The 23,537-nt window shown below is 47.8% G+C and overlaps 1 protein-coding gene across 1 annotated transcript in view; it reads right to left on the bottom strand.

The window, feature by feature from the left end:
• The window catches only part of LOC140410897 (mitogen-activated protein kinase kinase kinase 5-like), a 281,574-nt gene that overhangs the window by 176,349 nt on the left and 81,688 nt on the right, over positions 1-23,537 (bottom strand). Inside the window, 3 exon segments of the mRNA XM_072499669.1 lie at positions 606-765; positions 6,177-6,289; positions 10,502-10,672. Coding sequence (XP_072355770.1) covers positions 606-765; positions 6,177-6,289; positions 10,502-10,672 — 444 coding nt within the window.

Below are 23,537 nucleotides of genomic sequence, written 5' to 3'. Positions count from 1 at the left end.
GTCACCTTCATGCGTGCGTGCTGTTTGGAGGGGGAGGGCTGTTGTGTGTGGAACCTAGCAATTCCCATGGCGATGGTGGGGAGAATGCCCCTACTTGTCAGCAGGGGAGGGCAGGATTTGTATTGTGGGAGGGTGGGGGGGGGGGGGGGGGAAGTTGTTGGACCTCTGTATTGGGCTGCACCTCAAAATGGGTGGCCTGATTCAGAACGGAATCTCGGGAACTCCCCGCCATGCATAAATTAGCATGGCAAGGGAGAGGGAATCGCTCATGGGCACCGCTCCTGGCACCAGACCAGACCAGGAGCGATTCTACTTTGGCAGGAGAACTTTGTCTCCCAAACAGAGAATCCTGCTCAAGCTATCAGAAATTGCACACCATTCAACTGGTCATCACAATAAGACAATCATTTTATATTCTGGATTGTCTCAATTATGTGGTCATCAAATTTAAAAAATAATTAATTAGAAAAACACGAGCTTTCATATCTTTGAATCTTCTCTATTTCAATGAATGCCCAACTGACCCAGCCATCCTCTCCTCCAAACCAACAAGAAACGCAACTGTTCTAGCTTCTAATTCCAGTCCAACAGGAAGACAAACTTACCATGCAGGTGCCTTGAGTTTAAAAAGCTTCTCAGAAGCCATAATAACTCGGAGAGGATCATTCGCTAGCATACTGGCACCTAGGAAAAAACCCACATCCCAGTAACTCTGTATTTTTTCCAGGTTTCCCTTTTTTCCCAGTAGGCTGCTGAGTTTCACACCTGTACAAATTAGAAAAATCACCAAGATTAGCACAAATTTAGAAATTAGATTTCTGTATTCACATTGAAATTGGCTCATAACTGAAAGCAGTTAATTAGGCATGACAGTATTTGAGCTGCTTTCCCAAAGAGAAAATCTGTAACATGTCCATGCAAATAAAGACCTGATAACATAGAAACAGAAGTTTGCTTTACACATCTGTAATTCAATTGCAAGGGCGAGAAAAGACATTCCCTGCTCAAGATATTGTATTTAGTCCTGAAACGATTTTGGATAATGATGCAATCCACACTTGCATGCAGAAAGAAATGGACAACATTCAAGCTTGGTAAGAAAAGTGGCAAATAACATTCATGTCACATGAGTGCCAGGCAATGACCACCTCCAACAAGAGAGAATGGAACTTTCGCCCATTGACATTACCATTGCTGAATCCCCCATTCTGGGGGTTATCATTGAATAGAAACTGAATGATACGGTGGCTACAGGAGGTCAGAAACTGGAACACCATGGCACTACCTCACCTCCTAAATTCTTTTCCATGTTATGTTCATGGGTTTTTAATTCATTCAGGCTGGGTCAGGATTTATTGCCCATCGCCAATTGCCTTTGAGGGGGCGGTTACGAGTCAACCACATTGCTGTGGGTCTGCAGTCACATGTGGGCCAGACCAGTAAGGATGGCAGATTTCCTTCCCTAAATGGACATTCTTGAACCAGATGGGGTTTTACGACAATCGACAATGCTTTCATGATCACCATTACACTTTTAATTCCAGATTTTGTATTGAATTCAACTTTCATCATCTGCAGTGGCGGGATTCGAACTCTGGATCTCTAGTTTACTAGTCCAGTGACAATATCACTCTGTCACCGCCTCCCTATCTACAAGATGCACTGCAGGAACTCACCAAAGTTCCTTCGACTGCACCTTCCAAACCTGTGACCACATAGAAGGTCAAAGGCAACAGACTTATAAGAATACCAACACCTTCCTGGCTTGGGCCACTGTCTGTGAGGAGTCTGCATGTTCTCCCCATGTTTGCGTGGGTTTCCTCCGGGTGCTCTGGTTTCCTCCCACAGTGCAAAGATGTGCAGGTTAGGTGAATTGGTCATGCTAAATTGCCCTCGTGTCCAAAAAGGTTAGGCAGGGTTATTGAGTTCCGGGGATAGGGTGGAGATGTGGGCTTAAATAGGGTGCTCTTTCCAAGAGCTGGTGTAGACTCGATGGGCCGAATGGCCTCCTTATGCATTGTAAAGTCTATGATTCTATGATTCAGGTTTCCCTCCAAGTCAAACGTCATCTGATTTTGAACTTCACGTAGCAAAAACCCAGAACTCCCTCCCAACAGCACTGATAATACAGGTAGACAACTGCAGCAGTTCAACGTAACAGCTCACCACCACCTTTTCGAGAGCAATTAGAACATACAGTGCAGAAGGAGGCTATTCGGCCCATCGAGTCTGCACTGGCCCACTTAAGCCTTCACTTCCACCCTATCCCTGTAACCCAATAACCCCTCCTAACCTTTTTGAACACCAAGGGCAATTTAGCATGGCCAATCCACTTCACCTGCACGACTTTGGACTGTGGGAGGAAACTGGAGCACCCGGAGGAAACCCACGCTGACAATGGGAGAATGTGCAGACTCCGCACAGACAGTGACCCAGCGGGGAATTGAACCTGGTGCTGTGAAGCCACTGTGCTAACCACTGCGCTACCGTGCTATCGGGATGGGCAATAAATGCTGACCCAGCCAGCAGTGCCTACACCCCTTGAATGAATGTACAAGAGACATTCAGTGCCATAAATTGTAAATATTGTGGCGTCTCTTAGGGTACAAAGAAACGTTAGAAAACCTCACAAATAAACAAGTGCTGCAGCAACACATTAGTCACTTACCTTTATTTCCCTGTATTACCCATAAGCAGATTGATTTTGGATACATTGCTTGTTCATTAAACAATATCACAGAAATGAATAACCACAGAACAGAGGTCTAACTTTAATGAAAATATACATTAAAAATTATTCCAATTAATTAAAATAATCAGTGAATGAGTCCCACTCTGGGTGCATATCCCCATTGTAGAGCAAATATGTGTTTGATGTTTTGTAGAAAAGGGTGAAAAGGTGTTCAGGAACCAATTAATCCTGTATCTCAGGTATTGGATGTAGGCTTTCCCCTGAACACATCCAAACTAATACTGAAACAAGGGGTGATTCTAATTGTTCATGAAACTCTTAACTGTCGTCAAAATTCTTCTGAGAGCAGATTTATTCAAGAAAGACCTGCTCATCAAATATCCTTCCTGCCTGGTTCAATCGTTCCTGTACGGAGTTTACTTTTCTCAAACAACAGTAACAGGCGAAACAAACAAACAGAAAACACTCGCAAGAGCTTCATGTTTGTGGATCTACTGGAAAGGATTTTAATTTTCTGAGGTGGTACAATCGTGTATGTCCGTGGTCTGGTGCACACTCTTCCCGGTTTTTGTTGAATTTGGAATCGCAGTGCATAAACAATCATTAGGCTCTGACCAGCGTAATCGAGGATTCTGGCATTTGTTTTAGGTGGCCTCTGTGGTCATTCTAAAGTTGTCAGCTGTCAACAGGCAGAAGCTGTACTTCTGGGGGAATCTGGCATAGAAAACCACAACTGAAAATCAGTCACCCCAACTCCTATTTTTCACCCAGAAATGCGATGCAACATGGAATATCTACTATTTGCTGTAATAATCAGTTAGCATGTTCATTATTTTTATTTTCTCAGTTATACTCCAGCATATACATCTTTAAATTCTTCCTTGATAACGTTTGTTACAATGTGATTGTAAATTTTGATATGAACATTTGAATTAGATTAGATTGTCTGGAGTTTTTCACAATTAGGAACATAGAGGCAGGAGCATATGCTTGGGCTGTTCCGGCATTGAATGGGATCTTGGCAAATCAGCGACCCAGCTCCACATACCCATATTCTTTTATGCCTTGGCTAACAACAATCTATCAATCTCAGTTCTGAATATATCAACTGATATAGCATTAATAGCTATCTGGAGGTGAGAGCTTCAAACCTCTTAACATCCTTTGCGTGAAGAACTCCAACTCTTTTTGGCACCACGCCCCCCCCCCCCCCCCACCTCCCCCCCTCCTCGTCCCCCTTCCCCTCCTCCACCTTGTCCTAGGTTCCAGCCAGCAGAAATTAGTTTTGTGGGCTGTAGGGAAAGGGGTGAAAATCTCCAGAATCTTCCCGCATGTGTCAGATACAACCCACGATGGAGTTCATGGTGATAAATCTATGCAAAATAAGGATTTGTTAGGGTTAAAAAGAAACATTTCATCCAGTCAGTGCTTTCTTAAACATTTGTAGAAGTCAATATTAGAGGGGATTATTGTACATAATGTAGAAATCATATTAATGATCTATATGGCCAAGAGACAACTGCAGGTAAACAAAACTTTTCTTTGATTGTAATGATGAGGAAAATCCAGGGTGTAGGGTGAATGGTTCGTGCACTATTGCCTGTTTTGTACCACTAGCAAAGTTACATTGTATCCCTAACGTACCCCTGCCTGAGCCACTCATTCCCTCAATACCATGTTAACAGTATAGTCCCTGAGGACAATAGCTGACTGGTGGTGATATAATCTGAGAGTCACCACGCCTCAGGCGAAGGGCAAGGTTGAGAAGGCAGGGCCTTCATGAATAACCTCAGCTGGTACAGGACTTAAACCCGTGCTGTTGACGTCGCTCTGCATCACAAACCAGCTGTCCAGTCCTGCCCCGCTTCCCCTCCGGTGTGTATGAATTTACATGCTTGATGTCTGCACAAACTTGATAGCTTTTCTGCTGATTCAAAAACAAGCAAGATAATCTGTCACTTTTCACTACTTCCGCTTTCCGCTGCTGTGGTCAAGAAAATGTATTTTTAATTTTGCAGATGCATTTTACACAACTGAAAATGAGCCTTCAATAATTCAAAGCAGGTGTGTATTTGAAATGTTGCTGTCAGCTGTGGCTCAAATTCTATAAAGTGGGGAGCATGGGAATGAAAGAGAAGCTTTCCACCCGCCGTACTCCAGTAAAACTAGACATGCGTTCTGCTGGGGAAGAACATAAGAACGAGGAGCGGGAGTAAGCCATCTTATGAAACGGTAGCACAGTGGTTAGCACTGTCACTTCACAACTCCAGGGTCCCAGGTTCGATTCCCGTTTGGGTCACTGTCTGTGCGTTCTCCCCGTGTCGGCGTGGGTTTCCTCCGGGTGCTCCGGTTTCCTCCCACAGTCCAACGGCGTGCAGGTTAGGTGGATTGGCCATGCTAAATTGCCCATTAGTGTGGGTGGGTTTGCTGGGTATGGGGCGGAGGTTTGGACTTAAGTGGGGATGATCTTTCCAAGGGCCAGATTCGCTGGGCCGAATGGCCTCCTTCTGCAGTGTAAATTCTATGTCTATGTCTATCTGCCCCCTCGAGCCTGCTCCGCCATTCAGTAAGATCTTTTTGTGGACTCAGCTTACTTACCCGCCCGCACACTATAACCCTTAATTCCTTTACTGTTCAAAAATCTATCTACCTTTGCCTTAAAAATATTCAACAACGTAGTCTCAACTGAGAAGGATCTTCTCAGCTCAGTTCAGTCCATTTGACCATTGTCAGGAGAAACATAGATTTGTTTTTTTAATTTCTCAATCTAAAAAAACGTTGCGTTTCCAAAGGAGGGAGCTCGAAGCGTGCGCCAGTTTTCCAGCATCACCCGAGAATGGGCACCACGCGCCAATGGTTACAATGATCCCACCCTCAGAATTTGGATGGAGCTAGTGCGTCCTCCAGCAGGTGGACAGGAAAATTGCAGCGCTTCTAATGGTGGAACTCCAAGAATTTCAGTCCTAATTGAAAGGTTCTGGGAGCTGCTAGAAGTGACAGTTCAGTTGTCTGCTCAGGCACTTCCAGATGCCACCATGCCCACTTATTGAGAAACATTGATATTATCCTGTATTTAAATAAACGTCGTCTCATGGAGGAGCCAGAGCTGTTGCACTCCTAGTCTAAACGCAGCATCATCAAAAAAACCTGGGAAAGGTGCAGGAAGAAAAATCCAGATCCACCTCCATTTCAGAAAGGTTAAGTAACCTTTTTTGAGTCCGTGCTTTCTTACACATTCTTTATAAATCAACATCAGAATCTTACCCCCGTGTTCTGCAGTTTATATTAATCGAACTGATGTGTCATCTTGCAGTTACATGTCTTTATCAGAACACGCTCGCTGGAATACCTGTGGAGGTAACATTCCTTTACAAGAAAACTGCACCAATGACAACTGTCATTTTGAATGTTGAATGGTAGCTAACTGTAGCACTAATAGCCAGGTTTATTAAAATATTTACAAATGGAAAGTGAAACTGATTACCCGTTTTGTGCAGTTCAATGGATGTGTCAAACTGATGTCCGGCTGCAAGAAGTAGAACAGCCAAGTTTATCCCAGAATGTACCGTTGGCTCAGATTCAAAAGCTTTTCCATACCTGTAACAGAAGTTCCAATGTTAACAAAGCTTTACCCTTTCAGATGGCTATCTATTACTGTAAGCCAATTGCACGAATCAACCCCACCAGTATTTACAAAATCTGTGATAATAATTAATTTAACATATGCAAACATGCACAGAACCAATCGTAAAAATTGTGGGTGTTTATTTAGGAGAATCGGTTGAGAAAATCATCACTGGAATTTCATTTTAGAGCAACAACAAAATGTCTCATCAGTATTCGAATTGGAGTACTCGCAAAGTCAAAAACGAATCCTGTAAATGCAGAAAGCCCACAAGCCTTTTTGCACCTGAGGGAGAATCAGGACATGGTTCCCAACTAGATAGGAAACGTGGATAGGTGATAGATTAAAGATTTGAATAATATTTTAAATAAGATAATAAAGATTTAAATAATATTTTAAAATCAAACCCACACAACCAGTCGGATACTGGCTGCACAAAGAAATATTTATCCTACCTGTGGAAGGCCTTCCATTGGTGAAGGGGATACTTTTTAAAAAGGCACTGGTGCATTTTGACCAGTGGTCATCCTAGCGCCCAATTTCACATATCCAGTAAAAAAGGCACAATTGTACAATTTAGCTCATTTCAGATTCTTCAGTTTGACCCTCATTCCTGTACACGCAACTACAGAGTGAATGGTAAATCCATCACATTTGCCTAACAACTGAAGTTGGGAAGGAGCACAGTAGATGTGTATTTGAAAGGCTAACAATCTACTGATCCTTGCTAACATTCACAACTGACCCGGGAAATGGTTTGCTTCATCAGCTTGCGGGTGAAAGCATTTAACGACATATGTGGCATTAAAGAATCCGGGGGGGGGGTGGGAAGAAAAAAAAAATCATTGTATAGTTTCCTACTCTAGCACAATAGAAATCAACTGCAACAGCAGCATCAATATACCATGCCGCTGCTGTGTAAAGAGCACAGCTTGCAATTTCAGTCAGAATGATAGTAATAGACTTCTGGTGGCGACCATGGAGTGAGCGGTTTGGCAGCTCCTGCTCATGGTGGTCCTTGTGTGGCTTTTATCCAGATTGTTGCAGGAAATTTGCAGAGAAAAGGGTGTAGAAGCAAGATCAGGAGAAAAGGACTCCCAGTTTATGGAGCTATGGCCCAGAGGTCAACGGAAAAGAACGAACCAGGCAGTGGTGGCGCGTGAGGAACGGGCAAGGCCCGTGGAGATGGCGGAAGAACAGGGTCGGACCCCGACAGCTCAGTGGTCGCTGGACCAGTTGGTGAGCTTCTTAAATGAGAAGTTCACCCAACACCGGACGGAGAGTGCGGAGGACCTGGCCCGGGCTGTGGACTCGATCAAGGCGGTGGTTGACCGCGTGGAGACGAGACTGGCGGCCCAGGGTCAGGCGATCCAGAGGTTGGAGGAGCTGGCGGGGGAGCATGAGGAGCAGTCCACCTCGATGTCAGCAGAGATTGGGATGCTGCTTGACCAGCAGAAGAGGCTGCTGGAGAAAGTGGAGGACCTGGAAAATCGTTCTTGGAGGCAGAACATTCGGATCGTGGATCTGCCGAAGGGAATCGAAGGATCGGACGTTGGTGTGTATGTGGGGAAGATGTTGGTAGTGCTGCTTCTGGTAAGGGCTTTTAATGAGTCCAAGGAGCTGGGAGTGCTCCCCCCAATGTTATCGCAGGCATTGATCTCCCTTATTTTGAGGCGGGAGAAGGATCCGGAGAGTTGTGGGTCGTACAGACCCATTTCCCGGTGGACTGTGGATGCTAAATTGCGGGCAAAGATCTTATAGAGGATTATGTCCCGGAGGTGATAGGGGAGGACCAGATGGGATTTGTGAAGGGACGACACCTGACGTCCAATATTAGATGGCTCCTAAATGTGATAATGATGCCTGCAGAGGGGCACGAGGTCAAGGTGATGGTGGCCATGGATGCAAAGAAGGCCGTTGATCTGGTGGACTGGAGGTACCTGTGAGATGTCCTGGGAAGCTCGGGGTTTGGGCAGGGATTCGTGGATTTGGTCCGGTTGCTATATCAGACACCGGTGGCGAATGCAAGACCAACCGGGTCCGGTGAGAGTATTTTAGTCTGTGCAGGCGGACAAACAGGGGTGCCCAGTCTCCCCACTACTGTTTGCCCTGGCCGTAGAGCCTTTGGCAGCGGCACTGAGAGCATCGAACATTTGGCGGGGGATAGTGAGAGGGTGGGGTGGAGCATAGGGTCTCGCTCTATGCGGATGATTTGCTCCTGTATATAACAGACCCGTTTTGGGGGGGGTTGCAGGAATTTGGCCGGTTCTCAGGCTACAAATTAAACATGAGCAAAAGCGAGGTCTTCGCGATCCAGGCAAGAGGGCAGGAGAGGAGTCTGAGGGAGATGCCAAAGTGGTGGGAAGGAGTTTTAGGTACCTGGGGAGTCAGGTGGCAAGAGTCTGGAGTCAGCTCCATAAACTAAATTTGGGCAGGGTGATTGAGCAAATGAAAGAGGACTTCCGTAGGTGGGACATGCTCCCGCTATCATTGGCGGGGAGGGTACAGACTGTGAAAATGACATTTCTCCCGAGATTGCTGTTTGTGCTTCAGTGTCTCCCAATACCCCCAAGGCATTTTGTAGGAAAACGAACATGGCGATCTCGGGTTTTATATGGACTGGGAAAGCCCAGAGGGTGCAGAAGGTCCTTCTTGAGCAGGGGCACAGGGAGGGAGGCTTGGCCCTTCCGAACGTTATTAATTACCACTGGGCGGCCAATATTTCGATGATTAGGAAGTGGGTAATAGGAGAGGGGTTAATGTGGGAGCGGGTAGAGGTGTCATCTTGTAAGGGCACCAGTCTGGAGGCTCTGTTAATGGCACCTCCCGCCGGCTCAGTACTCCACAGGTCCAGTGGTAGTGGCAGCCCTGAGAGTGTGGGGGCAATGGAGGCAACACATGAGACTGGAGGGGGCTTCGGTGTGGTCACCGATCTGGATGGGGGCTTTCGGAGGTGGCAGCCTCCTAAATTGAGGAGGGTTTCCCGAGCCTGGAGGAACTAGAGGAGGAGTTTGTGTTGCCGGGTGCGAACGGATTTTGGTACCTGCAGGTACGGGACTTTGCCCGGAGGCAGGTTCCAAGTTTCCCTCACCTCCCTCTAAGTGAACTACAGGATAAGGTGATGTCAAAAAGAGGGGTTGGGGAGGAGAGGGTCTCAGAAATATATAAGGAATTGATGGATTGATGGACATGGCAGGGTTTCTCAGGCTAGAGAAGATTAAGTTCGCCTTAAGGGGTTGATTACAGCGGTTCGCTCGGAGGTGGCAGCCGTTCATAGACTTCTTTAAGGAAAACTGACCGTCAGCAGAAGGGGGAGGGGGAGGGGAGGCATGGAAGTAGAGAACAAGGGCAGGGAATGTAATATATGGGTAGCTAGGAGTTAGGGCGGGGTGAAGTTGGGTACGTTACTGTGGGTTTTTTTCCCCGTGTGTCGGACCGCTCTGTTATTTAGAACATTGATATGTTAAAATTATAAATGCCTCAATAAAGTGTTTTCGAAAAAAAACATGATAGTAATAACTCAGCAGTCTATTATAGTAACTACTCAGCAATCTAAGGTGCTGGCCGGAGCATCATCGTTTGACGCTGGGTGCTTAACTATCTTTTCCCCTATGGATTCTCTGCCCTGAGCATCTTTTTCCTACTTTCCAGTTGAAATAATAGTGAACAAGTGCATCTTAATCCAATTTTGCTCGAGGAAGAATATCTACTCTGAAATCTAAAATTAAACATTTGTTTATGTATTCATAAAGTAACAATGCACAATGGTACTAATCTTATATTTTTACCTCTATAACCAGCCACACGTGGTAGAACAGATCCATGTTATGGCATGGACCTGATGGGCCAAATGGACTCATGTGCTGTAACACCTTGGAGCTATCACTCTACAACTAGAGCACAGAGCAAGCGAGCCTGCTCAGTTAACACAATGAGCTCACTGTAAAGTGATGCTGTCAGTTGGAAGCAGACATCAAGGAAGGAACTGAATATTTACTGAGAATATTAGTATAGCTAAGAAGGAGGACTTTATTCTTCTCTATTTTCTGCCTTCATGCCCGGAAACAAATATATGCTGACCCCTTCCCTGATCATTAAAAAAAAAAAGACATTGTTATGCCTTCATTGCACAAACAGGGTTCAAGCTACCTCTGGAATGCAAATAATGTGGAGTGAATGCTTACCAATAAGCACCATTATCTCGGCTTTCAGTGTCCTGGAAGCCAGAGTCCAGAAACATGTCCTTGTAGATTCTTCCCAACAGGCAGTATATGTCAGATGGCACCTGCTCTTCTGACTGCACCATTGGCAACAATATAGCAATGGCACTTTGTCGGTCACCCGAAAGGTTTCTCCTACACCAAAAGAAATGTCCAAAAATTATACGTGGGTGCATGCTAAATTTCAGAAGTCTGTTTGGAATCATATACTCCGAAACAATGCCAGACAATTTGTCTGATTCACCTCGTTTCCTAAAGTTACAACTTTACAATTGCAACTTTCAAAACACAGACTTACAGGACTAAAATCCAAATCCAGCAGGGGTGCTCTCTACTCTTTGGGAGGGTGAACTACACGTGATAAATATATGGGATGGACTGTCATTAAATCCAAAAGTAAACGTGATCGAAACCTTTAAGATCCTGAGGGGTATTGCCAGGGTGGATGTGGAGAGGACGTTTCTTCATGTGGGAGAATCAAGAACTGGGGGAATCACTGTTTAAAATTAAAGGGTTGCTTATTTAAGACAGAGATGAGAAGAAAGTTTTTCTCTCGGAGGACTGTAAGTCTTTGGAACTCTCTTCCTCAAAAGGCACTGGAAGTAGAGTAGAGAGTATTTTGAAGGCACGGCTAGATGGAGGGGGTAGGCAGGAGTGTTGGGTTGAGGTTACAATCAGATCAACCAAGATATATTTGAATGCAAACTCGAGGGGCCTACTCCTGCTCCTCATTCATATGTTTATCTGCAGGAATCTTCACAACACAGCTTGTATTTACTCGCTTGACTCCTTTCACCCAGATATAAGGTACTGGTAAGGAGCGCATCCATTTGTGGGTTGGAAATTTGAATCTGACCGCTGCTGCGAGTATTGATTGCCGTGGTTGAAAAGGGCTGGGTTCAAATGAGATGCTGGGAAAATAAAAAAACACGATTTTTGGGATGAAAACATTGGGTCGTCTTATAGATCAGGTCAATTTATACACCCCCATCTTCGGTTAAGCAAGACAGAACAGATGGTGCATCAACACCCCCAACTTTGTAAAGAGAATGAGGAAGGGAGACAGGAGCCACCTAAAAGGACAAAGTAAGCAGCGTTGTTGCAACAGTAATTACCCAACATCATTGATTTTTAAAAAAATGAAAATTACCATGAGCTGGGTTATGTTCTAAGAAAACATTAGGAAAGACACTTTCTGCAGCACTATTTTCTGAGTTACAAGGTTTAAGGGCACTTGAACACGAGGAGCTATAAAAAAAAAACTATTGACATCTATATGAAAAACACTCAGTACTTTGGAAGCCAGCGATTTTGCTACATAAAATTTTCATATTGCTGTCACTAATGGTTTCACTTTGTCTCTGGCTTTTCGCCAGAACCTGAACACTGGGGCAATTCTGAACAGAGAAAACCAAACAAACCCAGCAAGCCCTGATCTCAGTTTCCAACCTAAAAGCCCAGCTATGAGTCGCAGAAAATTATTTCGACTTTTAGAGAAGAAAAGCTATCAACCTCTTGCGCATTCAAGCTAGTTTAAACATCCTGCAATCTCTTGCCAAGCCCTTACTCACAATGGGACAAAATGAAGTACTATAAATGCAGACCATACGGTCCATTTAGGATTTTGTCCAACCAAGTCATTTTATTGACTTTCATTTGGACAGCAATTTAGCACTTGGATGTCTGCCACTCAGATTTTGATGCATTCATTAGTGGGACTGAGCCGGGTTTGTTGGGGGGGGGGGGGGCAATTTTGTGCCTGCGTTAGCCGTCAGCGAGAACAGCGATTCGGGTGGAAAGTTCAGTGAGAATCATAAACACAATTCTCACTGATGAGATTGCATTTTCCAAGTTCCCAGGCCCCGCACCTGTGGTATAACGAGAAGAGCGTCACTGAAGGTTGGAAACTTCATTTTAATACATTATAATATCACTAGCGGGCCCGACCGTCGAGATTTCTACTTCCCCCCACCCCGCCCCTCAGTGAATATTCATCGGTCGTTGGCGTGAGCTTATTAAAACTTTTCAACCTCACCTCTGAAGGAGGATATTGCAGGTGAGCGCTCAGGTTACCATCATCCTCCAGGGTGCCAGTTGCAGAGAGGACGCATGGGACCCAGATGTTCAGTTCGGGGCCGGATATTCAGTGTCAGCACCTCGGGAGTGGGACGCTCGCAGGTCTTAGCGGCCCATCACGTCTGGGGGCCTCCAGGTTTAAAGGGGTCGGGCGGCTGGTTTGCTGGTCGCACTTCCCGGGTCCTGCTTGATGGGTTTGTGGTGATATCATCGCTGAGGGATTGACTTTTAGCCTGACAACTGGAAAGTGGGTGGGAGCAGTTGAATCCAGAGGGTGAGCACTGGTGGAGACTGATTCTTGGGTGGGGTCCCATGAGAGGCCAGACTGCATGGGACTTTGACAAGGGGTGCTTTCCAGCCACATAAGGCCTGAAGACCCTCAAAACGGGGAGCTGCACACGGATCATATGTGCCTTGACTGCCACAAATGGAAGCCAGTTATCTAATCAGCTCCCTGACCCTTCCTTGATGAGTCAGTCATGCTAATTTAGTCAGCACAGCAATACATGAATGTGCTACCGATTGATTGGAACCCAGTGGAAGCCTAGCCCCAAGCATTGAACGCCAAGGCTCATACTCACATCAACATCACAGTTGTGGCCCCCGAATGCAAGGCGTAATGGTGAAGTTGCTCATCAGCCAACCCGTTAAGGGACGATGGGGGAAGGGGGACAAATTCTTGTTCCCCATGAGGTTAGAACGCAGGTCCAGTGAATGCACGTGACTACCGTAACCAGTCACCCTTGGGGGAGTTACATGGCCTGCTGAGGCTTTCAAAGGTCGAAACATTTCATTCGGGTGGAGTTGAGAGGGACAACTGTGGGGAAGTATAGTGTGACAGGAAATATTTTGATTGCGATTGATGAGAAGCAGCGACATCGACATGCCGCGGCACATGACGGGAACAGCACCCTACCGGGGGGGGGGGGGGGGGGGGGAGCAGGGCCAGTTAATCTTCTGGGAGCAGGGTCACAGGTGGCGGCGCCTCGGAGGAGACACAACTGGTCACTGGCATTCCAGCGTAGAACCTCCTACCTGCAAATGTTGGCAGTCCAGGGGGGCGGGGGGGGTGAAACTTATATGGCAGTGGCTCGTTTCAGTGCTGCCCGAGAGACCTGTGCTGCAGTCAGCAGTGCACAAGGAAGGCTACAGATGTGCTATTTACAAGGGCCCACATATACATCAAAGTGGACAGGGACCAGGCGAGCCAAGACTTCAGAGCCATGGACCAGACGAGCCAGAACGCCAGAGCCTTGGGTTTCACCTGCATTCCAGGCATGCCCAGATGCAGGGTATGATCAACTGCATCCACATGTCTCTGCGCTTCCTGTGGCAGCATGAGATGCCATTTTTGAACGTTAAGGGGTTCCACTCCCTCAATGTCCAATGATGCACACCATTTCCTGGGGAGTATCCTTGAGATTTCCATCTTGGGGTGCTCGCAGATCCCAGCTGTTCTTGAAGGAGGTAGTAGCTGGAGGGATGGCTCTTCGGGAGAAAGGGTACCCACTCAAGAGGTGACTGACGATGCCAGTGTGCAGGCCACAAACACCCTCTGAGATTCACTGTAACAAGGCTCATGTGTCAACACGTAACCTGGTCGGGCAGATGACAGACTGCTCAAGATGTGGTTCTAGTGCCTGGGCTGTTCGGGAGGAATCCTCCAATACAGGCCCTCAATATTGAGGAGGGCAGCGAGGGCAACCCGTGGAGGAGGAGGAGGAGGAAGGACCGCGGGCAGCCAGGACCCGCATGTGTTGCAGGGGGAAGGATGCCCTCATTGACTCTCGATTTGGTGATGTCCAGGACTAGATTGCAAAGAACTCTCCCAACATTGGGTCTGACATCCAGTCATACTGACGTGCATGCGGGTGGTCATCGTGATGATGGGGTCTATATTCATGGGAAGGGAGCTCAGCCGATTGGCCATTGGTGCTTTTCTTCACCTACCTACAAGATGGACAGGCTCTGAACACGTTTTCAGCCCTTGGCATCCTCATCACAAGAGAATACCGTAAGACATGAAAGGGGGGATTGGGGATGGGGGAGCCTGTGCTGATAACGATGAGTCTTCACTGCATCAGGAGTTTGGGAGATGGGAGATACAGCACCAACGTTCTCACACTCTACAAGGTTGATGGACCGTGTTTGCACGAGGGTTTGCGGAGCGTGGCATCATGAAATGACAGCGTGCGGGATCTGTATCATTGAATAAAATGTTTTTTTAAATACGTGCGATAGTACATTGGTGACTTACCTCTATTAGTGCCTAGATTCACCCAATCCCACTCTTCCTCACCCTCCACTATCCACAGCTGAGGAAGTTTGCTGATTTCCTGATGCCCGAGATGACCTTGTCGGGGCGTTCCCTGGCTCTAGACTGCGAGGTTCCGGCCTACTTTGGGCTGCACCGGTATTGCAGTCCTGTGGGGCTGGAGGTGTGTCGCTCACAGGGAGGGATGAGGGGTGTCAGATGGGCTGGACACCCCCAGAGACTCATGGGTGGAAGGCCCCAGACTGCACTCCTATCTATCCTCTTCTCTTCGGGTGCCCAGGGGCCCCTGGGCTCCTCTATGAGACAAAGGGGAAGCTGGAGTGAGATATAGAAGCCTCGTTAGTGGATTCCCATTAGTGTGTGCTCCATGCAATTGAAGCCCCCAGCCATGGAAATCATGCCCTCAGCCATGGAGGTCATGAGTGAACCCGTTTCTGATGCTCGCAACTCTGCCTTGATAGCTCCAGCAGCACTGGTACCACTGTAACCAAGGGCATGTCATCAGCCAGGACGTCAGCAGAGTCCTGGGCTCTGGCATCCCATCCTGGTACTATCCTTCCTCCACCTCTGAAACTTCAGCTGTGAGGTGCTCACCAGTGAGTTGCCCAGAAGCTTGCCCACAAGTTAATCCCACTGAGTTGTGAGTATCTGTACTGGTGGAGGGTGCAAGTGACAGCTGCAAAACGTCCTCAATGCTCGCCTCCAAGATGTCTCCATTGGAGCTGCGCTGGTCTATGGTCACCACAGGGCCACAAGCATGGCCTGGGCTGATCGACTGATTGACCTGCCAGGGAAGCGAGATGGTGTTAGCGCATCAAGGAGAATGAATGATGGGAGAAAGTTAACTCACGTGAAGCTTGCACCATGGCTGCATGTCTTGAGGGTTCTCACTTTTGCTTGATGCCCCCACCTCCTCACCCTCTGCACAGGTGCAGTCCTGCCCCTTGCCTGCCAGCTCACGGGCTCTTTGCTCACAAGACGTTAGGCTTTTCAGCTCAGGCAAGACACTGGCAGGCTGTGCCCACTCACGCTGGTTATGCTCGCGTCTGTCCTGCAATGAGACAGATGGGGAGAGTGTGGGCGGGGTCCTGCTGGTCAGATGGTGATGAAGGCTGGCATGCGTGGAGCGCGAGTGGATGTGTGGACAAGATTAGCTAATGGGGGGGGGGGGGGGAGCATGGGGAGTCAGAGGAGCCACATCAAGTGTTAGGAATCCAGGAGGTGGGTGAGAGACGTGTGAAGGGGTGTGGCAGGAGACACGAGGAGGCAGGCTTACCGTGGCTGTACACCCGCGCCCCCCCCCCCCCCCCCCCCCACTTATCCTGGCTGCCTCTGCCGCTGCCACCACCACCCCCCCCCCCCCCCCCCCCCACCCCCCCCCACCCCCCGGCGAATGGACTGGAACAAGTGTGCTGGGAAGACATTTAAAAGGGGCGCCCCACTGATTACACAGATTAAGCTTTCTCAGGGCAAGCGTATCAGAGGCGAGCCACGACCAGCGTAGCATGAATCACATTGTTAAAGAGGCTGAATATTTGGTGTGTTTTCCAGCCGTGGGCAAACCGATTATAAACAAATTAGTTACTCATGGAAAACAGCTTGAAATTTATACACATTTCCAAAAATTAAACCGGCAAAACTGCAGAATTAGTAACCGGTCTATGCCCGATTTTAAAATACTCAGGCCCAGTATGTCCTTGGACAATATTTTCTTGCACTGTAGTTAGTCACTTCTGCCAAACTGTAATGGTGGGCACATTCTGGCCCAAGGCAGATCCTTGGCTATTTGTCTGCTAACACTTCATCCTGAGCCATTTTCTTGGCATTTTTTTGTGTTTGGTGGTTTGACATTCCTTTTTACTCTCGGGCAAGACGAAGAGGCACGTTTCCCCAAGTCTCCCTCAGCTGGAACGGGAATCAAACCCATGCTTTTGAAACACAAGCTAATCATCTAGCCAACTAAGCTAACCAGTTCCCACTTAGCAAAGATACAACAAAACGTACAAAATAAGGGGCACTTTTAATGAAATGGTTTCCAAGTGTGGTAGCGAGCGGGAACTGCCGTGAGCTTCCTGACACTCGACCCAGCGAGACTGTTACCAGTATCAAATGTTAATTGGTCCACTTAATGAGGCCCCACAGGCTTCACACTGCAAATGATTGTCCCACCAGCTGATTCACTGGGACCGTGCCATCAAGTCTCCGCCAATCCAGTGGATTGGACATGCTAAATTGCCCTTAGTGTCCAAAAAGATTAGGAGGGGTTATCGGATTACGGGGGTAGGGTGGAAGTGAGGGCTTAAAGTGGGTCTGTGCAGACTCGATGGCCCGAATGGCCTCCTTCTGCACTGTATGTTCTAGGTTCTAACAAGAAGGAGCAGCACTTAAACCCATCGTGCAGAGAAAACCCCACACAGCACGCAGCCATACTACCGAGGAGACCACCCCACGATTCGGGGATAATGACCCCAAGGGCCCTATCGGCACTGACCAGGAGGAGAGGGTGCTGGATGCCAACCCGGAGCCACCCTACTGAGTTGCAATGGCAGCCATCAGCTCCCCCCTGGCTTTCTCCCTGACAACGGCGCATCTCGGAGTCAGCTGCCAGAACAGGGTACCAAGGTGGGGCATGTGCCACCGGTAAGTGGGCTGCGGCCCTCCTGCCCCAGGGTCCCCACAGGACATCTGCCAGGGACTTGAAGGGCCACAGGATTTGGCATGCAATATGCTGCCTCCATCCCTGATGTGCATCCTGGGGACACACCTAGACGCAGCAGTAGAGCACGGAGGGCTAGGCAGGTCGAGGATCACTGAAGGGCACGGGGGTGGGTGGGAAGGGCACCATCGGGGGCTAGGGACAGTTAGAGACACATATGTACAGCTTGAAAAAATGTTGCACCGGAGAAATATGCAGGTGATGGCATAGATTGAGGAGCATCAGCACGTAGCTCACAGCGGATCATCACCCCCTGCCTGCGACACCAGCCCACTGACAGTGCCAACACAGCCTGGTCACCCTGGAGTGATGTTATACAGACCCTGGGAGGGTGGAACAGGATGGTTGGGAGGGGGAGGAGGGGCGTTTGGAGAAGAGGGTTAGGTGATGAACGAAACCACATCCTTTGTGAAGTGGGCGAGGATGAGGGTCTCCCTGGCACGCCGGACCCTCGCCGCTGCCGCTCATCCCCCACCCTCCTGCTAGTCCTACAGGTCCTCCCCGGGATCGTGCTCCAGCCCCTCCTGGTCCGGCGCCTCCTCATCTTCCTCCTCAGAGGTGGCCGCATGTCCCTCCCCCTTCACCTCCAGCACACCGCCCCGCTGCTGTGCGACCACCACAAAGCAGGCGACCCTCTGGGTGGTGTACTGCAGCGCACCACCACAGCAACCCAGGCAGCGGAACTGCATTTTGAGCAGTCCGCTCAATGATGGCCCAAGTGGCCACATGGGGTCTCTTTGTATCGGGCCTCATCGGTCACCGACATCCGTACTGGCGTCATCAGCCAGATCCTCAGTGAGTACCCCTTATCTCTCCAGAGCCAACTGGCCATCCTAGGGTGGTCGTCAAAGAGGCCAGAGATGTCCCACTGCCCCAGGATATAGTTGTTGTGCACTCCCTGGGAAACGTGTATACATGTGTATGATCTTCATGTGGTGGTCGCACAGGAGTTGGACATTCAGGGAATGTAATCCCTTCCTGTTGATGTAGGGCACTCCCTGATGGCTCAGTGCATGCAAGGTGACATGTGTGCCATCTATTACCCCCTGGACCTGGGGCATCCCGTCAATGGCAGAGAATCCTGCTGCCCGGGAATCCTGTTGGGCCTGGTCCATGTCAAAGTTTATATAGTTAGCTGCCCGGGCAAACAAGGCACCTGTGACCTCACATATGTACTTGTGGGCTGTAGCTGGTGAAATGCCACACAAGTACCCGCTCGTGCCCTGGAATGACCCTGAGGTGTGGAGGTTCAGGGATGCCGTGACCTTGACAGCCAACGTGAGCAGGTATCCTCCTCCTCCACATGGTCAGCGAGGACAGGTGCTGCACCATCCCCTTGTTGAGGCGGAGCCTCCTGCAGCACATGCTGTCCACTTTCTGTTCGAAACACCAGCGCCACCTGTACAGCTTGAATCATCAACAGCCTCCCCGGCCTGATAGGCAGCCGCGTCCACAGGGTGCGGGGCTGCCACCTCGAGCCTCTGTCGATGCTGCTGCCGCTGCCTTCTCTAGCCTGACCTGCCAGCAGCACTGCGAGGGAAGCTTCCACGGGGTATCATCCACCTTGTGTAATATCTGTAAGGAATTGGTGAGGGTGTCAAGACTGGTGAGCAGCGATATCTTCCATCCTGGGACCCTCCAGTCCACCAAGGCTCCCCCTCCTCCCCCACCCCAACATCCCCTGCCATCCCACAGTGCAGCATCCAAAATGCCCTGCCCCGCACCCCCAGCTGCAGTGGGGCCCTCTGGTCACCGGTCCCAAGACCCTGATCCCCAGACACCCACTGGTAACGTTACCTTGATCGGCTGCTGGTCCCCACCCCGGTGCAAACACCTAACATTGGTCGCGGAAATGTACCCGGTGCTAGGACCCAGCCCCTGGGTGTTGGGATGTTCACTGCTGCGTCTGTGGTATTGCATCCTGCAATGTTCAGGCCTCACAGTCTGGTCGGGATGCTAGACAATAACTCCCACATCGCAAATGGCATGCCGACCCACGGGGTTCCGCTTGGGCTCCGATTTTCAATTCCCTACTAGCAACAGCCTTCAGTCACGTGGCCAGAGGCCTCCATGGTCAGTGGGAGTTATGGGTGGTCAGTGGGACAGAAAGGCAGGAGCTAGGGTTGCACCTGTTATGGGTACACACAGTCCAGGAGGTGGCATTGCAGATACGCGGGTCCTGAGGCAGCCACCTACTCCTCCTGGACCAGGAGCACACATTCCGCCACCCCCTAGTACTGGTGCAGCAAACCCAATGCCCCTGGGCTCATTGCCCAAGAGCCAAGATGGCTACTCACCTCCTTGAATCCCCATTCCGCCAACTTCCCGTTTTTAAAAAGGTTATCATAGAATTTACAGTGCAGAAGGAGGCAATTGGGCCCATTAAGTCTGCACCAGCCCTTGGAAAGAACACCCTACTTAAGCCCAGGCTTCCACCGTATCCCCATAACCCAACCTAACCTTTTGGTCACGAAGGGGCAGTTTATCATGGCCAATCCACCTAACTGCACATCTTTGGACTGTGGGAGGAAGCCGGAGCACCCGGAGGAAACCCACGCACACACGGGGAGAAAATGCAAACTCCACACAGTCACCTGAGGCCGTGTACTAATCGCCACCCACGTGACCACTTGCTGGGGAGGCGGTTAGATCATGAGGGGCTGTTAAATAAGGGGTCGTTTCCATTAATTGTAAGGAGATTGAGCAGTTTTTCAGGCCTCAAAATCTAATTTAGGAATCAGGAAGGTCACTCCTCCATGATAATTTTTTTTATCATTTTGAAGAATCTATGACATTTTTACGTTTCTTCATATTTCAGCGTCAGCCGTAATCCCATGCATATTGTTACGATCCCAGTTAATGTTACAACTGGAGGGGAAGATCCCAGAGTGGAACCCTGCCTCAAAAGAGCGTAATATTTACTATTTGTGTTATAAATATGGAGGAACATTCACAGGACCACTAATTAGTTTTAACAACAAGAAAAAAACATTTATTAAAGATGGAAAAATTGGACTATAATACAATACTTCTTTACTCCCCCCTGGGCTGAACAAATACATACATATAGATTTTAATATTAACACAGATTACGAGGTATATCTTAAGCTACAATGGTTCAGTGTAACAACGTCCCCTTAAACGCACAAGATGGCTATGGTCAAATACACTCTCCACTCTGAACCTCAAGTCATTGTCTGTGGACTTCCCAGAATTTCCCCAGATGATTGTCACGAGAGTTTCCAAACTCCACTCCCAAAACACGCTTTAAAATCTTCGCTCACAATAAATCTTTCCCTTAGTGGTTTGTAGTCCGAAATACAGTCCAGGTTTTCCAAATGACATTTTTAAACAAAGCTTCCTCTCCACTGTTAACAACAATGCCAATCCAGGTTTTACACCAACCCCTTTGGATTTGTCTTGACTGTTGTACAAACTGTTCGCAATTTCTTTAACACTTGATTCCTAGACTCTAGTAAAATGGCATCAAACGTTTCATTTACTCTGAAGCCTGCTGTCCCACTTTAAATCTGGTTACTGCAATTGTCTCTTTAACTCACAACACTTTGTTTACTTTCCCTTGAATTCTTCTGATAACACCTTGGTCTCTGTTCTCTTGACTCCAGTCATCTTAGACATTCTCTCTGTCCCAATTCCCGGGTTAACTGGACTGTAACTTGTTCCTTAGGAAGCCTGCATCTTTGTCCAGCTTCTCCTGACATGAGAGTTGTTCACTCCCCATAATAATAATCTTTTTATTGTCACAAGTAGGTTTACATTAACACTGCAACGAAGTAGGGCAGCACGGTGGTGCTGTAGTTAGTACTGCTGCCTCATGGTGCCGAGGTCCCAGGTTCGAACGTGGCTCTGGGTCACTGTCCATGTGGAGTTTGCACATTCTCCCCGTGTTGCGTGGGTTTCACCCCCACTACCCAAAGATGTGCAGGCTAGGTGAATTGGCCACGCTAAATTGCCCCTTAATTGGAAAAAATTAATTGGGTACTCTAAATTTTTTTTTTTTAATTTTTAAACCCACTGCAATGAAGTTACTGTGAAAAGCCCCGCCTGTTCGGGTACACAGAGGGAGAATTCAGAATGTCCAAATGACCTAACAGCACGTCTTTCGGGACTTGTGGGAGGAAACTGGAGCACCCAGAGGAAACCCACGCAGACGCAGGGAAAACGTGCAGACTCCACACAGACAGTGAACCAAGCCGGGAATCGAACCTGGAGCTGTGAAGCAACAGTGCCAACCACTGTGCTACCGTGCCGTCCAGCGTGCAGTCCCCAACTGCAATATGTTCAGCTAAACTTAAGAGCAAAGGAAATCACTTCTCTCTGGAAAGTGACCTCTGTTGCTAAGCTCAAAGCACAATAGAATCACAGTTGGGATTGAAACCAATCCCGCACATACAAACACCTTTGTCCAGCATGAAACTAAGGATAGGTTTTACCCTTCCAGGCACAGAAACAGTAAATAAACTTAAAACTCTACCTTATTTCTAATGTTTACCAAAACAAATATATATCCCTTAAAATTACCTTTGTTTCCCTAACAATATATCCAGTCATTATTTTGGTCTCCACTAAAGGAGTAAAAAGAGAAGGACTTCCTGGTGATTAAGTTTCCAAATAGCATCTAACAGAAAATAAGGTATCCTGTAATTCTCCAGTTCCTTATTCTTAGAATACCCTACCACTTTCCGGTAATGTTACTGAGAAAGTCAAAGGTTAAAAGTGGCGTGGGCACATGAAGCAAAATGACTGACTTTGATCTTCTTGACAATCGCTCACTTTCCATACTGTGTTGATATAATTGTATTGATTGCTTTATCATGGTCCTGACCAATCTTATGCCCATCAGGTTGAATTTAGTGGTAGTAGCAGTGGCCCTATCCACCAGACAGAAAGCCAGTAGCAACACCGCCCAGCCAATTTCTGGGACCCCAATGGAATTAAATAGCAGCCTGCCATTAGGACACCCGTGGATTTGAAGACATGGGCTGGTCACTGTTCAGTCCAGGTAAGGCCACGAGGAGTAGTGGTCACTGTTTGGACTGCAGTAGGCCTGAGGGCAGGACTGGGAGATTCGTCAGGTAAGCACTGATGAAGGTGGGGGGGACAAAACAGTCGGGGGGGGGGGGGGCTTCTAGTGGAGGGATTAACATATCAATGGATCAGGTTCCCTTGAGCACCTTATTGTGCTGCAGTAAAAATGTAATAACTGTGATTACATTTTTGGCCATTGCCATGTTCTCTTGCAACAATCTAACCTCGTGAAGCACTTTAAAATCACAAGAGGAATGTCAAATATTCTCACCAGGATTGTAATACTGCAGTTTCAAGAAGGTTCTATAAAGTTTCACAAGGAGGATTGGGAAAACAAGAGACAAAATATCTCTTTGACAGCCGATGAAATTCTAGATCACAACTTTCAAAGATCTGGAATGGGCAATGCTTAGAAAATAGGAAGCACAAGGTATAGCATTTGTGACCTGGGTTTAATATCATAAAAAGAAAAGTTTAGAGCAGAAACATCCATGACACTGGCAGTCTTCATATCAAGTGCTGTCTGCTAGGGATGAAGACAATTCAAACAGGGAAGATTCACTAAAACTAATTAATGCTAAATGTAAAAAGTACAAAACTATTGGAATGATGGTGAAAAACATCTAACAAACTCTTTTGAGTGTTTCGCTACTGCTTAAGTGGATGATTCATTCCTATAGACAAGCGGAAGAAATGAGAAAAACAACCAATGGACAGCAGTTCTGTCAGCATCTGAGTATGAAAGATAGGTCACTGACTCAAATAGAACCAAAGTGTACCGTTCAAAAATAACCTTCTATCTCCTTCAGAATCTGATTTTTAAAAAATTCTTTCAGGGCATGTGAATATCGCTGGCCAGTCCAGCAATTATTGCCTATCCTTAA

The sequence above is a fragment of the Scyliorhinus torazame genome, chromosome 4, assembly GCF_047496885.1.
Source record: "Scyliorhinus torazame isolate Kashiwa2021f chromosome 4, sScyTor2.1, whole genome shotgun sequence".
Lineage (NCBI taxonomy): Eukaryota > Metazoa > Chordata > Chondrichthyes > Carcharhiniformes > Scyliorhinidae > Scyliorhinus > Scyliorhinus torazame.
This window is presented reverse-complemented; position numbering and strand designations above follow the sequence as displayed.